The sequence below is a fragment of the Temnothorax longispinosus genome, unplaced genomic scaffold (assembly GCF_030848805.1).
Source record: "Temnothorax longispinosus isolate EJ_2023e unplaced genomic scaffold, Tlon_JGU_v1 HiC_scaffold_17, whole genome shotgun sequence".
Classification (NCBI taxonomy): Eukaryota; Metazoa; Arthropoda; class Insecta; order Hymenoptera; family Formicidae; genus Temnothorax; species Temnothorax longispinosus.
This window is the reverse complement of record NW_027269981.1, coordinates 307846-325410: the sequence shown is the minus strand read 5'-3', so window position 1 is coordinate 325410 and position 17565 is coordinate 307846. Positions and strand designations below refer to the sequence as shown.

The following is a 17565-nucleotide window of genomic DNA, read 5'->3' as shown; positions in this document are numbered from 1 at the left end:
CCAGCGGACGTCGCATATACGGCTCGAATAGAAATGCGCTCGAAGAAAATATAGTATGATTTATACTTAAAAAAACAATCCATCTACGCAGTACGTGAAAAAAACAAAGGAAGAAATGACGTCATCGGGACGATGATCGACCCGATAACGCATCGAACCTGTAGGGACATGTTCGTCGTGAGCAAATTTTTTTCTAGGAAAAGGGGGGTGTTATCGCGTAGACTAAACAGTTTCAAGCTATTTTTTACAACGCAGTACATAAAACAAAGAAAGAAATGATCTATCAATTGGAGAGCGAGAGAGAGAGCAAAGGTATATAATGAGGGATGAAGCGCATCGAGCCGCATTAGCATACGATTTGAGAGTGATACATCGGTTGCGACGTGAACATTTTTATAACATTGAGCAAGAAGAAATGACATGTAATCGCCCATGGACACCGGACTATAAAATTGACATCGATGAAATCGAAGAAAGTAGTGACTTTATATACTTCGATCATTTTTTTTATGATGAAGCTTTATTAGATGATATCGCCAAAGCTTTGTGTGAAGAAGATCGAGGAGGAAAATCGACGGATGTGCAACGAAACTCACTAGCGCACTTTGTTCGCGATCGCGAACTCGGGATACGAGGAACCGATAAACGCATTGTTCATAGACAAGGAGTTGTTATCAAGGATTTCGGATATAATAATAACTGGTACGGTAGCTCAAAATGGAGAATGTACATACAGGCGCGGAACGAGGATAAAGCTCATACAGCTTCATCTGTGACAAAACCCTTTCCTTTTACAATAAACCTGACTTTAGGTCCGAGTATAAGGAGTGTCACTATTGGGAAGTGGCAATGGGAAATGTGTCAAAGTGATGGTTGGTATGATGGTGATGAACAATATGTGTCTGCAACGCTATTACCATATAAACCATTGATATCTAATGAAGTATCGCTATTGGGCGACTACAGTTGTCGACTTCGTGGTGATGAACAACCTGAATCTGATGAACAATTTAAATCTGAGTAGATAAAACATGGATCAATTCGAGCAAACCGAACGCGATCTATTGGAGCTGTCCGACCAAGTAGCTACCTTGGGTGAATATTTCACATGGACGCTGCAATGCGCGGAATTCATCGAGCAGCTCGAGACACGTTGTAGTGCCAAACGTCAGCGGCTCTCCGACAATCCAACGATCTGGCAGAGGCAATCGTTGGTTGCCAGAATTGCGCGACTCGAGGGTGTGAAGTTGCGATTGGAAAGACAATTTATCCATAGCGGTGGTGATTATGCGAACGCCGGTACCAGTGGTGACACGCGCACAACAGAACTCGTATGGCGAGAGATCGACGCCGCGTTTAAAAAGCGTATAATAACCGGTGCGGTAATTAATATAGACCATGTAGAACCGCGAAAGTTTTTGGAAGACGCCTGCAGCGTAGTGTGCAAGCAAGTGCGAGACAGTATAAAAACACATAACTGTGTCAAAGTGAACACTATGTTCAATGGGGAGTTTGTGGCGGGTGATAAACGTGACAATAAGAGTTTTAATACAAATAACAGAGAACTCTGTGGTACATCACACTTGCGCGAGTGGTACGAGCTACATGTTATCGAGCCCACATTAGCGAAACTCGAGGAGTTCCAGGAACGCGACAGTGGTTGGGCGTTGACTCGAATCCTCAATTTGACGGTGAGCGTCAACAAGTACAATCCTTTGCGCGCGGGATGTCACATGAAATTGCCTGAAGACATTAAATTGAAGAACGCCGTGATCAATGTGCTGTCTATGGACAATGCGTGCTTTGCATGGGCCGTGACGGCTGCTTTGCATCCAGCCGAAAGACATCCAGAACGGGAATCTTCATACCCGCATTATTCAACGGTACTGAATGTACGAGACATTGAGTTCCCAATGACGTTGAGGCAAATTAAACAGTTCGAACGACTCAACGATATATCCGTCAATGTCTATATCATCGAGGGACAGAAGACTTCAAACGTTCTCCCGATACGGCTTACCGACCACACGATTGATAAAAAACATGTGAATCTGCTGTACATGCAAGACCCACGAGACGACAATGTTGGACATTTTGCGTGGATTAAACATCTATCCCGCCTCGTGAGCTCACAAATTAATAAACATGGACATACAAAGTACTTTTGCGATCGGTAAGTACCTATACTTTTATTAATAATATATATCATTTTATATTTTTTTGTAAAAAAATTTATAATATATGTGTTTCTTTTTTGCAGATGTCTTCACTACTTCAGTTCGAGCGATAAGTTGCAGTCTCACACTGTGGAATGTCGAAAGATAAACAAATGTGCAATCCGACTACCGAGCGAGGACAACAAGTGGCTCAGCTTCAAGAACCACAGCAGGAAAGAGCGACTTCCCTTTGTGGTGTACGCCGATCTGGAGTGCGTGCTGCAGAAGACACAACCGGAGACGGAACACGCGTCATACGCCTATCAACATCATCGGGTATGTAGTATAGCATACTACGTACAGTGCTCATACGACGAAACGTTATCAACGTATCGATTTCGTCGCGATAACGACTGCGTCGCGTGGTTCGTCGAGGAACTCAACGGATTGGCGCATCGCGTAAAGAACATCTTGTCCGACATAGTATGCATGGTAGACCTAACGCGAGACGAGTGGGAGACATTTCACAGCGCGACGAAATGTCACATATGCGAACAACAATTCGCGCCTGATGATAATAAAGTGCGCGATCATTGCCACCTGACCGGGCGGTACAGAGGTCCAGCACACTCGACGTGCAATCTGAATTATAAAGATCCTCACTTCATCCCAGTAATATTCCACAATCTGTCGGGCTATGACGCACACTTTATTATCAAGGAGATAGCTGCCGCGTTCGAAGGCTCAATCGATGTACTGCCTTTAACAAAGGAAAAGTACATCTCATTTACTAAACACGTGAAAGACACCGCGGAAAAATCTGATTTGCGAAGCGATATACAATTAAGATTCATCGACTCATACAAATTTCTGAGCGCGAGTCTCGCAAAATTGGCATCCTTCCTAGATAATGATAAATTAAAAATTATACGATCAAAATTTTCCGCGTTATCCGACGACGATTTCAAATTATTGACGCGAAAAGGTGTCTTTCCATACGAATATGTGGACAGCGTCGAAAAACTGGAGGATACGTGTTTACCACCGCACGATTCATTTTACAATTCCTTGACCGGTGAAACCGTATCCGAGAGCGATTACGCGCACGCCACGAACGTATGGCAGCGATTCTCCGTTCGAACCCTGGGCGAATACAGCGATCTATATCTGAAAACCGATGTCTTGCTGTTGGCCGACGTGTTTGAAAATTTCCGCGACAGCTGCGTCGCGAGTTACGGACTTGATCCCGCGTACTACTACACTTTACCAGGCTTTACGTGGGACGCCATGTTGAAACATACATGTATCAAATTTGAACTGCTGACCGACATTGACATGGTCATGTTTATCGAACGTGGTATACGTGGCGGCCTGAGTCAATGTTCCGGCAGATACGCGAAGGCCAACAACAAGTATATGAAGTCGTACGATTCATCGAAACCGTCGTCGTACCTAATGTACTTCGATGTCAACAACTTATACGGTTGGGCGATGTGTAAGCCACTGCCCTACGCGGAGTTTCGATGGGTCGAAAACTCGTCAAATTTCGACGTTAACACGATCGCTTTGGATTCGTCTACGGGCTATATTCTCGAGGTCGATCTCGAGTATCCGCAGGATAAACACGACGCGCACGCTGACCTACCGTTCTGTCCGATGCGTGATAAACCGCCCGGCAAACGGCAGGACAAACTTCTCGCCACGCTGCACGATAAGGAGCGTTATGTCATCCATTATCGCAATCTGCAGCAGTGCATGTGCCATGGTCTACGCGTCACTAAAATACATCGCGTATTGCAATTCGCTCAATCTGAGTGGCTCCGTTCTTACATCGAACTCAATACAAAATTCAGGACACAAGCCAAAAATGAGTTCGAAAAAACATTATATAAATTAATGAATAACGCTGTTTTTGGAAAAACAATGGAGAATGTACGAAACCACGTCGATGTAAAATTAGTGACGAAGTGGGAGGGTAGATACGGCGCGGAGGCAATGATCGCGCGACCAAATTTCCACAGCAGTAGCGTGTTTTCTGAAAATCTGGTAGCCATCGAACTTCGCAAACTCGAGGTGAAATTCGACAAACCGATCTACGTCGGCATGTGCATTCTCGACTTGTCGAAGGTGTGCCTGTACGAATTTCACCACGATTACATGTCTCCCCTGTACCGCGACTCGTGTAGAATTATGTATACCGACACGGACAGTTTGATTTATCATATCAAGTGCGACGACGCGTACGAGAACATGAAACATGATATAGCTCGGTTCGACACAAGTGACTATGCGGTAGATAACGCTTATGATATGCCTCTCGTCAATAAAAAAGTGCCGGGCCTGATGAAGGATGAAAACAATGGGGCTATTATGACCGAATTTGTTGGACTTAGGGCGAAAATGTACGCCTTACGAGTCGATGGCAAAAAAGATTGTAAAAAAGCGAAAGGTGTCAAAATTAACGTTATCGCGCGCACCATCACATTCGACGACTACACGCGGTGTCTGAACGATGAGATCGAAATGACTCGACCACAGTCGTGCATAAGATCGAAAATGCACGAAGTGTACACTATTAGCGAGACAAAAATCGCTCTGAGTCCGTACGACGATAAGCGATATATCGTGCCGGATTCGACCGATACGTTGCCGTGGGGACATTACCGAATATAACGTAATGTATATAATGTAATATAATGTATGTATGTATGTATGTATGTATATCTATGTAGTATAACATATAAATGTATGTATGTAGTATATGTAATATAATGTATGTATGCATATATATGTATGTAATGTATGTAGTATAACATATATGTATGTATGTAAGAAATAGTCCTCGAGTAAATATCGTATTATATATGAGAAGGGATATTAATAGAGATATCGCACATGTATTTAGTATTGAATATTTTTTATTATATACTGTATATGTATTACATATTTCAAACACTTTACATGTATCATTTTTATATTAAGAATAAAATACAGTTTGCACGAATTAAATCACATTGTCTTTGTGTATCCATGAGTTGTGTGATCCATCGAATCCCAGCCATTTCACGTAAACCTCGTCGCCCCTCCTGCGCAGTACTTTCTCCACGAGATACACGTCAGGATAAGTCGCGCGATGCAACTCGTACTCGTAGAACGCTCCAGCGACGGATTTTCCACGATAGTCCTCGAGTAGGTAGGTAACGGGATTGGTATGCTGCACTTTAACGATCTTAAACACCTCGGTGGTCCAATTCGGCGTGTAACCCTTCTCGAAAATTGTCTTGTATTTGCTGACGCGTACCGAGTCGCCCGCTTTGAACTGTGCCGGGCCCGCGATCTTTATCGCGCTGTACACCGTAGCCAAGAGTCTTTCGGCGATCGCGGGGGTAACGTCGACGGGTCGCATGCCGATCGTTCGATGCTTGCGCGCATTGTAATCCGACACGAGTCGCGATAACGCGTCAAATCACTTGTAAGTTCCATTGAGCGTAAACATTTTCCACATGTTGTTTTTTAACGTGCGATTGAATCGCTCGACGACCGACGCCTTCATCACCGAAAACGTGGAATAATGAATGATATTTTTCACGAGACGTTGCACGTCGGTGTTGTAAAATTCCTTCCCCATGTCGGTTTGTAGATTACTAGGGCACCTCCCGCTATCTCGAATTATCTCGGCGATAGCGTCAGCTGTCTCGCTGCCACCTTTACCCTTGAGCGGCACAGCCCAGGCGTACTTGCTCAACACATCGATGACGGTGAATATGTTGTGATAGCCTCCGTTGAAACGCGAGTACGGACGCATCTCGACGATATCAGCTTGCCACAGGTCGTCGTACCCTCGCACTATGACGTGTCTGCGGGGAAAATTTCATCTCGCCGGTGCATGCAATTTGTCCACCAACCGTCGCTTTTTCGATATTATTATCCACATCGGTCGATTTTAACGGTCTCATGTTCGGTTAGCGTTTCGTTGGCTGTTCGTAGTCGTCGTTCTTCAGCTGTACGTAGCCGTTTCTGTTTATGTTTAGTAAATGAGATGTACTTTTCCTTTGTTGTAGGCAGTACATCGATCCTGCCTTCGATATCGCCGCAAATTATTATTATTTTCTTACTTACCGACACATCGAGATATTTTTAAGTATTAATTAAAAATAAATGGATCATGAGTGATAATTTTCCTTCTTAGAATCTTTTTTTTACAATTCAAAATACATAACATTTGAAAAATTACAAAGAAATCGGCAGAGGGGGGGGGCTTATACTCAATATCTACATATATTCTTTATATTATTCTCCATTGTGTGATAATGATTATAACATGAGAAATCTAACTTTCTAGCGGCTCAAAAACCATTGGTAAGCAGACCGAAAACGTTGATTGTCTTAAAAATAAACTTGCCAAGTTGGAGAAGCAAGTGATTGATCTGACATAATTATTTGGAAAGTCTGTAGCTGTTGTAGCTGTAAATCTGTGCGGAGTTGCTCCTCACAGATTTGTAGTTGCGTGAAGAACAGCAACAAATGTGGTCTGTCATGTAAATGTGACAATGAAATTATGTCAGATCAATCACTTGCTTCTCCAACTTGGCAAGGGCTCGCGCCCGCTACGCGGCGCATCGTCAGTATCTTTTCGCGTAAGTAAGATTCGACATCGACCTCTATATCTAGGGCAGCAATGTGACAATGAAATTATGTCAGATTAATTACTTGCTTCTCCAATCTGAGAAGCAAGTGATTGATCTGACAAAAAAATTCGTGGAAGACCTATTATAATCACTCCTTCTAATTTGAATTTTTTTGTCAGATCAATCACTTGCTTCTCAGATTGGAGAAGCAAGTAATTAATCTGACATAATTTCATTGTCACATTGCTGCCCTAGATATAGAGGTCGATGTCGAATCTTACTTACGCGAAAAGATACTGACGATGCGCCGCGTAGCGGGCGCGAGCCCTTGCCAAGTTGGAGAAGCAAGTGATTGATCTGACATAATTTCATTGTCACATTTACATGACAGACCACATTTGTTGCTGTTCTTCACGCAACTACAAATCTGTGAGGAGCAACTCCGCACAGATTTACAGCTACAACAGCTACAGACTTTCCAAATAATTATGTCAGATCAATCACTTGCTTCTCCAACTTGGCAAGTTTATTTTTAAGACAATCAACGTTTTCGGTCTGCTTACCAATGGTTTTTGAGCCGCTAGAAAGTTAGATTTCTCATGTTGTAATCATTATCACACAATGGAGAATAATATAAAGAATATATGTAGATATTGAGTATAAGCCCCCCACCCCTCCCTCTCTGCCGATTTCTTTGTAATTTTTCAAATGTTATGTATTTTGATTTGTAAAAAAAGATTCTAAGAAGGAAAATCATCACTCATGATCCATTTATTTTTAATTAATACTTAAAATTATCACGAGGTGTCGGTAAGTAAGAAAATAATAATAATTTGCGGCGATATCGAAGGCAGGATCGATGTACTGCCTACAACAAAGGAAAAGTACATCTCATTTACTAAACATAAAACAGAAACGGCTACGTACAGCTGAAGAACGACGACTACGAACAGCCAACGAAACGCTAACCGAACATGAGACCGTTAAAATCGACCGATGTGGGATAATAATATCGAAAAAGCGACGGTTGGTGGACAAATTGCATGCACCGGCGAGATGAAATTTTCCCCGCAGACACGTCATAGTGCGAGGGTACGACGACCTGTGGCAAGCTGATATCGTCGAGATGCGTCCGTACTCGCGTTTCAACGGAGGCTACCACAACATATTCACCGTCATCGATGTGTTGAGCAAGTACGCCTGGGCTGTGCCGCTCAAGGGTAAAGGTGGCAGCGAGACAGCTGACGCTATCGCCGAGATAATTCGAGATAGCGGGAGGTGCCCTAGTAATCTACAAACCGACATGGGGAAGGAATTTTACAACACCGACGTGCAACGTCTCGTGAAAAATATCATTCATTATTCCACGTTTTCGGTGATGAAGGCGTCGGTCGTCGAGCGATTCAATCGCACGTTAAAAAACAACATGTGGAAAATGTTTACGCTCAATGGAACTTACAAGTGATTTGACGCGTTATCGCGACTCGTGTCGGATTACAATGCGCGCAAGCATCGAACGATCGGCATGCGACCCGTCGACGTTACCCCCGCGATCGCCGAAAGACTCTTGGCTACGGTGTACAGCGCGATAAAGATCGCGGGCCCGGCACAGTTCAAAGCGGGCGACTCGGTACGCGTCAGCAAATACAAGACAATTTTCGAGAAGGGTTACACGCCGAATTGGACCACCGAGGTGTTTAAGATCGTTAAAGTGCAGCATACCAATCCCGTTACCTACCTACTCGAGGACTATCGTGGAAAATCCGTCGCTGGAGCGTTCTACGAGTACGAGTTGCATCGCGCGACTTATCCTGACGTGTATCTCGTGGAGAAAGTACTGCGCAGGAGGGGCGACGAGGTTTACGTGAAATGGCTGGGATTCGATGGATCACACAACTCATGGATACACAAAGACAATGTGATTTAATTCGTGCAAACTGTATTTTATTCTTAATATAAAAATGATACATGTAAAGTGTTTGAAATATGTAATACATATACAGTATATAATAAAAAAATATTCAATACTAAATACATGTGCGATATCTCTATTAATATCCCTTCTCATATATAATACGATATTTACTCGAGGACTATTTCTTACATACATACATATATGTTATACTACATACATTACATACATATATATGCATACATACATTATATTACATTATATATACATACATACATACATACATACATACATACATACATACATACGTACATACATTATATTACATTATATACATTACGTTATATTCGGTAATGTCCCCACGGCAACGTATCGGTCGAATCCGGCACGATATATCGCTTATCGTCGTACGGACTCAGAGCGATTTTCGTCTCGCTAATAGTGTACACTTCGTGCATTTTCGATCTTATGCACGACTGTGGTCGAGTCATTTCGATCTCATCGTTCAGACACCGCGTGTAGTCGTCGAATGTGATGGTGCGCGCAATAACGTTACTTTTGACACCTTTCGCTTTTTTACAATCTTTTTTGCCATCGACTCGTAAGGCGTACATTTTCGCCCTAAGTCCAACAAATTCGGTCATAATGGCCCCATTGTTTTCATCCTTCATCAGGCCCGGCACTTTTTTATTGACGAGAGGCATATCATAAGCGTTATCTACCGCATAGTCACTTGTGTCGAACCGAGCTATATCATGTTTCATGTTCTCGTACGCGTCGTCGCACTTGATATGATAAATCAAACTGTCCGTGTCGGTATACATAATTCTACACGAGTTGCGGTACAGGGGAGACATGTAATCGTGGTGAAATTCGTACAGGCACACCTTCGACAAGTCGAGAATGCACATGCCGACGTAGATCGGTTTGTCGAATTTCACCTCGAGTTTGCGAAGTTCGATGGCTACCAGATTTTCAGAAAACACGCTACTGCTGTGGAAATTTGGTCGCGCGATCATTGCCTCCGCGCCGTATCTACCCTCCCACTTCGTCACTAATTTTACATCGACGTGGTTTCGTACATTCTCCATTGTTTTTCCAAAAACAGCGTTATTCATTAATTTATATAATGTTTTTTCGAACTCATTTTTGGCTTGTGTCCTGAATTTTGTATTGAGTTCGATGTAAGAACGGAGCCACTCAGATTGAGCGAATTGCAATACGCGATGTATTTTAGTGACGCGTAGACCATGGCACATGCACTGCTGCAGATTGCGATAATGGATGACGTAACGCTCCTTATCGTGCAGCGTGGCGAGAAGTTTGTCCTGCCGTTTGCCGGGCGGTTTATCACGCATCGGACAGAACGGTAGGTCAGCGTGCGCGTCGTGTTTATCCTGCGGATACTCGAGATCGACCTCGAGAATATAGCCTGTAGACGAATCCAAAGCGATCGTGTTAACGTCGAAATTTGACGAGTCTTCGACCCATCGAAACTCCGCGTAGGGCAGTGGCTTACACATCGCCCAACCGTATAAGTTGTTGACATCGAAGTACATTAGGTACGACGACGGTTTCGATGAATCGTACGACTTCATATACTTGTTGTTGGCCTTCGCGTATCTGCCGGAACATTGACTCAGGCCGCCACGTATACCACGTTCGATAAACATGACCATGTCAATGTCGGTCAGCAGTTCAAATTTGATACATGTATGTTTCAACATGGCGTCCCACGTAAAGCCTGGTAAAGTGTAGTAGTACGCGGGATCAAGTCCGTAACTCGCGACGCAGCTGTCGCGGAAATTTTCAAACACGTCGGCCAACAGCAAGACATCGGTTTTCAGATATAGATCGCTGTATTCGCCCAGGGTTCGAACGGAGAATCGCTGCCATACGTTCGTGGCGTGCGCGTAATCGCTCTCGGATACGGTTTCACCGGTCAAGGAATTGTAAAATGAATCGTGCGGTGGTAAACACGTATCCTCCAGTTTTTCAACGCTGTCTACATATTCGTATGGAAAGACACCTTTTCGCGTCAATAATTTGAAATCGTCGTCGGATAACGCGGAAAATTTTGATCGTATAATTTTTAATTTATCATTATCTAGGAAGGATGCCAATTTTGCGAGACTCGCGCTCAGAAATTTGTACGAGTCGATGAATCTTAATTGTATATCGCTTCGCAAATCAGATTTTTCCGCGGTGTCTTTCACGTGTTTAGTAAATGAGATGTACTTTTCCTTTGTTATAGGCAGTACATCGATTGAGCCTTCGAACGCGGCAGCTATCTCCTTGATAATAAAGTGTGCGTCATAGCCCGACAGATTGTGGAATATTACTGGGATGAAGTGAGGATCTTTATAATTCAGATTGCACGTTGAGTGTGCTGGACCTCTGTACCGCCCGGTCAGGTGGCAATGATCGCGCACTTTATTATCATCAGGCGCGAATTGTTGTTCGCATATGTGACATTTCGTCGCGCTGTGAAATGTCTCCCACTCGTCTCGCGTTAGGTCTACCATGCATACTATGTCGGACAAGATGTTCTTTACGCGATGCGCCAATCCGTTGAGTTCCTCGACGAACCACGCGACGCAGTCGTTATCGCGACGAAATCGATACGTTGATAACGTTTCGTCGTATGAGCACTGTACGTAGTATGCTATACTACATACCCGATGATGTTGATAGGCGTATGACGCGTGTTCCGTCTCCGGTTGTGTCTTCTGCAGCACGCACTCCAGATCGGCGTACACCACAAAGGGAAGTCGCTCTTTCCTGCTGTGGTTCTTGAAGCTGAGCCACTTGTTGTCCTCGCTCGGTAGTCGGATTGCACATTTGTTTACCTTTCGACATTCCACAGTGTGAGACTGCAACTTATCGCTCGAACTGAAGTAGTGAAGACATCTGCAAAAAAGAAACACATATATTATAAATTTTTTTACAAAAAAAATATAAAATGATATATATTATTAATAAAAGTATAGGTACTTACCGATCGCAAAAGTACTTTGTATGTCCATGTTTATTAATTTGTGAGCTCACGAGGCGGGATAGATGTTTAATCCACGCAAAATGTCCAACATTGTCGTCTCGTGGGTCTTGCATGTACAGCAGATTCACATGTTTTTTATCAATCGTGTGGTCGGTAAGCCGTATCGGGAGAACGTTTGAAGTCTTCTGTCCCTCGATGATATAGACATTGACGGATATATCGTTGAGTCGTTCGAACTGTTTAATTTGCCTCAACGTCATTGGGAACTCAATGTCTCGTACATTCAGTACCGTTGAATAATGCGGGTATGAAGATTCCCGTTCTGGATGTCTTTCGGCTGGATGCAAAGCAGCCGTCACGGCCCATGCAAAGCACGCATTGTCCATAGACAGCACATTGATCACGGCGTTCTTCAATTTAATGTCTTCAGGCAATTTCATGTGACATCCCGCGCGCAAAGGATTGTACTTGTTGACGCTCACCGTCAAATTGAGGATTCGAGTCAACGCCCAACCACTGTCGCGTTCCTGGAACTCCTCGAGTTTCGCTAATGTGGGCTCGATAACATGTAGCTCGTACCACTCGCGCAAGTGTGATGTACCACAGAGTTCTCTGTTATTTGTATTAAAACTCTTATTGTCACGTTTATCACCCGCCACAAACTCCCCATTGAACATGGTGTTCACTTTGACACAGTTATGTGTTTTTATACTGTCTCGCACTTGCTTGCACACTACGCTGCAGGCGTCTTCCAAAAACTTTCGCGGTTCTACATGGTCTATATTAATTACCGCACCGGTTATTATACGCTTTTTAAACGCGGCGTCGATCTCTCGCCATACGAGTTCTGTTGTGCGCGTGTCACCACTGGTACCGGCGTTCGCATAATCACCACCGCTATGGATAAATTGTCTTTCCAATCGCAACTTCACACCCTCGAGTCGCGCAATTCTGGCAACCAACGATTGCCTCTGCCAGATCGTTGGATTGTCGGAGAGCCGCTGACGTTTGGCACTACAACGTGTCTCGAGCTGCTCGATGAATTCCGCGCATTGCAGCGTCCATGTGAAATATTCACCCAAGGTAGCTACTTGGTCGGACAGCTCCAATAGATCGCGTTCGGTTTGCTCGAATTGATCCATGTTTTATCTACTCAGATTTAAATTGTTCATCAGATTCAGGTTGTTCATCACCACGAAGTCGACAACTGTAGTCGCCCAATAGCGATACTTCATTAGATATCAATGGTTTATATGGTAATAGCGTTGCAGACACATATTGTTCATCACCATCATACCAACCAAAACTTTGACACATTTCCCATTGCCACTTCCCAATAGTGACACTCCTTATACTCGGACCTAAAGTCAGGTTTATTGTAAAAGGAAAGGGTTTTGTCACAGATGAAGCTGTATGAGCTTTATCCTCGTTCCGCGCCTGTATGTACATTCTCCATTTTGAGCTACCGTAATAGTTATTATTATATCCGAAATCCTTGATAACAACTCCTTGTCTATGAACAATGCGTTTATCGGTTCCTCGTATCCCGAGTTCGCGATCGCGAACAAAGTGCGCTAGTGAGTTTCGTTGCACATCCGTCGATTTTCCTCCTCGATCTTCTTCACACAAAGCTTTGGCGATATCATCTAATAAAGCTTCATTATAAAAAAAATGATCGAAGTATATAAAGTCACTACTTTCTTCGATTTCATCGATGTCAATTTTATAGTCCGGTGTCCATGGGCGATTACATGTCATTTCTTCTTGCTCAATGTTATAAAAATGTTCACGTCGCAACCGATGTATCACTCACAAATCGTATGCTAATGCGGCTCGATGCGCTTCATCCCTCATTATATATACCTTTGCCCTCTCTCTCGCTCCAATTGATAGATCATTTCTTCCTTTGTTTTATGTACTGCGTTGTAAAAAATAGCTTGAAACTGTTTAGTCTACGCGATGACACCCCCTTTTCCTAGAAAAAACATTTGCTCACGACAAACATGTCCCTACAGGTTCGATGCGTTATCGGGTCGATCATCGTCCCGATGACGTCATTTCTTCCTTTGTTTTTTTCACGTACTGCGTAGATGGATTGTTTTTTAAGTATAAATCATACTATATTTTCTTCGAGCGCATTTCTATTCGAGCCGTATATGCGACGTCCGCTGGAGCATCGGTTGCATTATCGTATATCATAACATAGAAGCGAGGTGCCGCGATGTTCCGGCGAACCTCGGCGCTCGCCTTTGTAGTGCGAGACATATTTTGTCTTACGACTATCAGTTTTATACACCGCCATTATATTTTTTCTCTGGCGACTTCTGCAACCGTCATTGAATTCAGTCTCGTCGAGTCCGCGCAAAGTGTTACATGTATATTTTTTTTATAAAGTTTCTTGTGTATGAACGTGTTTTTTTTTGTGTTCGGGTGAATAAACTATTATAAGTTTCTTGTAATGCCTCCGCGCGAACCTTTTGTGCCTACAGACATAGAAGACAGTGAAATTTTGGGGGGGGCCCGACGCTCCCCAGTTTGAAGACGTTATAGAGGCGTTTGAAGGCGCTCTTCTCGCGTCCCGGCTCCCAACAGTTCAGGTAGGCACGCCACCCGGTGTTTCACGCGGGCGAGCGCTGCGGAACGCTCTCGACCTCCTGGCCATCGGACGCGGGCGGGAACAACCCGCGCCCCGGCTCCCAACAGTTCAGGTGGGCACGCCACCCGGTGTTTCACGCGGGCGAGCGCTGCGGAACGCTCTCGACCTCCTGGCCATCGGACGCGGGCGGGCACAACCCGCGCCCCGGCTCCCAACAGTTCAGGTGGGCACGCCACCCGGTGTTTCACGCGGGCGAGCGCTGCGGAACGCTCTCGACCTCCTGGCCATCGGACGCGGGCGGGAACAAATTTACGCCGACTCCCTCGCGTTGAGACGGATGCCGGCGGGTCGCGGCCATGGGGCCCCCCCTCGTCGAGATTGAGGTATTTTCTTTTTTTGTTTCTTTTACCTAAAAAATTATTAATGTGGGACCGAGAGAGAGAGAACCGCGCGAGGAAAAGAGAACGCCAACGAAAATAACACGCTTTAAAAGTATTTAACTGTTTAATGATTTTCGTTAAAGCGATCGCGGCCCCCGCGGACCCCCACGCGGCTCCCGCGGCCCCCGCGGACCCCCACGCGGCTCCCGCGGCCCCCGCGGACCCTCGCGCGGCACCCGCGGCGCGACCGCGGCCCCCGCGGACCCCCACGCGGCTCCCGCGGCCCCCGCGGCGCGACCGCGGCGCGACCGCGAGCGCGAACGCGGACTTCCCTTCCCGCGGATCCGCGGCGCGGGTGAGTCATCCCCGGTGATTCATCCCCCCCCCCCCCCCCCGCGAAATCCAATATTTTTAAATATCATATACTCCCCCCCCCCTTACCCCCCTCCCCCCACAAAATCAGATATTCTTGAAAAGCTGATTTTCCCCTCCCCCTCACTTCCCCGCAAAAATTCATTACCCCCCCCTTACCCCCCCTCGTTGCCCCCGGGGTGGAATCGGCTTATACTCCCTACTTTAGTTGCTGTAAACAAATATCTTTGTTGACTACATTTGGTTCTTATAACGTAATACTTTTGTTGTAACAACCAAAAATCTATAACAATATGACTTTTGTTATGTAAACAAAAGTGTTTGGTAACGAGAATTCTGTTATTGCAACCAAACTTTTTAATTACTTCAACCAAATATTTTGTTTAAAGGTATTAATTTCTTATGATTTATTTAGTTATTGCAACTAAATTTTTTAATTACCTTAACCAAACATTTTGTTTAAAGGTATTAATTTCTTATGATTTATTTAGTTATTGCAACTAAATTTTTTAATTACTTTAACCAAACATTTTGTTTAAAGGTATTAATTTCTTATGATTTATTTAGTTATTGCAACTAAATTTTTTAATTACTTCAACCAAACATTTTGTTTAAAAGTATTAATTTCTTATAATTCATTTAGTTATAGCAACTAAATTTTTTAATTACTTCAACAAAACATTTTGTTTAAAAGTATTAATTTCTTATAATTCATTTAGTTATAGCAACTAAATTTTTTAATTACTTCAACCAAACATTTTGTTTAAGGTGGTATGTCCATATAACCTATGAAAACAGATCGATGCAGTTTTTTCAGTAAAAGTAATTAAGCAACTGACGAATCTTCATGCTAAATTTGAAATGGATTGACCGTGTAGTTTCCGAGATATTATTGTCTAAAAATATGCTTTTTTCCCTATCTTAAGCATTGCGTTTATGGCGGACGACGCGTGAGAGACCGTAATTTTGAGATAAATTGATGGTAGTAAATTATAGAAAAGACAGATCAGGTTGAAAATTAGAATAAAAACAGAGGAGTGTCTTCCGAATCATATGGTACCAAAGCCAACAATCTCAACCGTATAGAATGTTCACAAAATTAGTTAAAAGACATTGATTTCAGTCCATTCCTCACTGTGATCACAAACCTTCGGATATGTGGCAACGTCGCGCTTTGAATTCATAACGCGAGTTGCATAGGTTAAAACGCGGTTGTTCGTTCATGATATAAAAGTAAATGTTGCACTTAAATAAAATTAACCTCTAAGTTTATTGCTCCGAACGATACACGTGCAACCATTTGTTTACATGAATGTTGCGACGTTGCCACATCTGAAGCTCTTCTGTACTACGCTAAGAAAATTGAACTATTTTCATTCGCCTTTTTTTTATTATTGATTATTTATTCGATTTGTGATATACAATCATTTTGAGAAATTCATTAATGAATTTAGTCGACTATGAAAGTGTATGAAATTAGAAGTTTTAAAATGAGGTTTATTTTGACTCACATAGTCGCGAATAAACCACCTTAAAGATATTAATTTTCTTACGATTTATACGTGCAATATATATACAGGGTGTTTCAGAAATAGGTCAAACTTTAGAAGCATATTCTACTCATTAAAAGTCTGAAACATGTTTGTTATAAATAGAGTGTTTATAACTTGAAAAGGAAGCGTTCCCGGAACCATGTTCATGACTTTTTTTCATCCTTATAGTGAGTAGAATATGCTCCTAAAGTTTGGCCACCTATTCTGAAACATCCTGTATATATAAAATACGTGTTGTAACCTTTAACAGCTGAAATTTGTAGGTAAAAAAAAAGTATACAAATATACAAATATACAACATATTAAATGAATTTATTACATATTTGTGCGTGTGTGTACACATATATATGTGTGTCTTTTACATATATATCTATATATTAACGCATACATAATTAGTAAATAGAATTAAAACAATTTATTGATGTACTTTTATAATTGGATAATATCATTTTTATAATATATAAACTAAATAAACTTTAATTAATGAAATGGATTCAATTAAACATAATTTTTCAGTTTTCACAATTAATCGTATACTACGTACAAATTACCATCTCGAATTTTTTTAACTAAAGGAAAAGAACTAAATGTACATATATCTTGTGATTTTAAAAGCAAAAAGTGTTTGGTTGGAATCACTTCATAAGCATAAAAATGAGAAGAGAATCCAAGAGTTTCAAATTTGTTAATTACAAAATAAAACTCTTCATTTTCATTAACAGTAATAACTGTAATAATCCCGAAGAAAATATCTTGGACTCCTAAACTTAAAGTCATATTAGGTTTGTACGTATAATTATTTATTTTAATCCATTTCAGTAATAGTAACGACGAATTTGGTAAACAGCTTTGAAATTCAAAAAACAATGGGTGATTTTCAATTGTGTTTACAGAGTCACATGTAAAAAGCACTTCTTCCTTAAACGAAAATTCTTTCAAAATTCTATTGCTTAGCATAAATTGATTCTTT

General features: G+C 42.6%; 3 protein-coding genes across 3 annotated transcripts; 2 read left to right on the top strand and 1 right to left on the bottom strand.

Annotated features, from left to right (window-relative positions):
* The first annotated feature begins 1031 nt into the window (after nt 1-1031).
* LOC139823738 (uncharacterized) lies at nt 1032-3778 on the top strand. Its single transcript, XM_071796243.1, has 3 exons — nt 1032-2173; nt 2261-3651; nt 3753-3778. Exons 1-3 carry the CDS (start codon nt 1032-1034, stop codon nt 3776-3778), a joined length of 2559 nt encoding a protein of 852 aa, XP_071652344.1.
* On the top strand, nt 3765-4863 carry LOC139823746 (uncharacterized). The gene has a single exon (XM_071796252.1). It carries the CDS (start codon nt 3813-3815, stop codon nt 4827-4829), a length of 1017 nt encoding a protein of 338 aa, XP_071652353.1. The 5' UTR covers nt 3765-3812; the 3' UTR covers nt 4830-4863.
* A 3515-nt stretch (nt 4864-8378) lies between these two features.
* Nucleotides 8379-11344, bottom strand: LOC139823741 (uncharacterized). The gene has a single exon (XM_071796244.1). It carries the CDS (start codon nt 11219-11221, stop codon nt 9038-9040), a length of 2184 nt encoding a protein of 727 aa, XP_071652345.1. The 5' UTR covers nt 11222-11344; the 3' UTR covers nt 8379-9037.
* Between the last annotated feature and the right edge of the window lie 6221 nt (nt 11345-17565).

Coding starts and splice junctions, on each gene's coding strand:
- LOC139823738 (XM_071796243.1), top strand. CDS start 1,032: ATGGATCAATTCGAGCAAACCGAACGCGATCTATTGGAGCTGTCCGAC. Junction 2,174..2,260: donor ACAAAGTACTTTTGCGATCG/GTAAGTACCTAT, acceptor TCTTTTTTGCAG/ATGTCTTCACTACTTCAGTT. Junction 3,652..3,752: donor CTTATACGGTTGGGCGATGT/GTAAGCCACTGC, acceptor TATATTCTCGAG/GTCGATCTCGAGTATCCGCA.
- LOC139823746 (XM_071796252.1), top strand. CDS start 3,813: ATGCGTGATAAACCGCCCGGCAAACGGCAGGACAAACTTCTCGCCACG.
- LOC139823741 (XM_071796244.1), bottom strand. CDS start 11,221: ATGGTAGACCTAACGCGAGACGAGTGGGAGACATTTCACAGCGCGACG.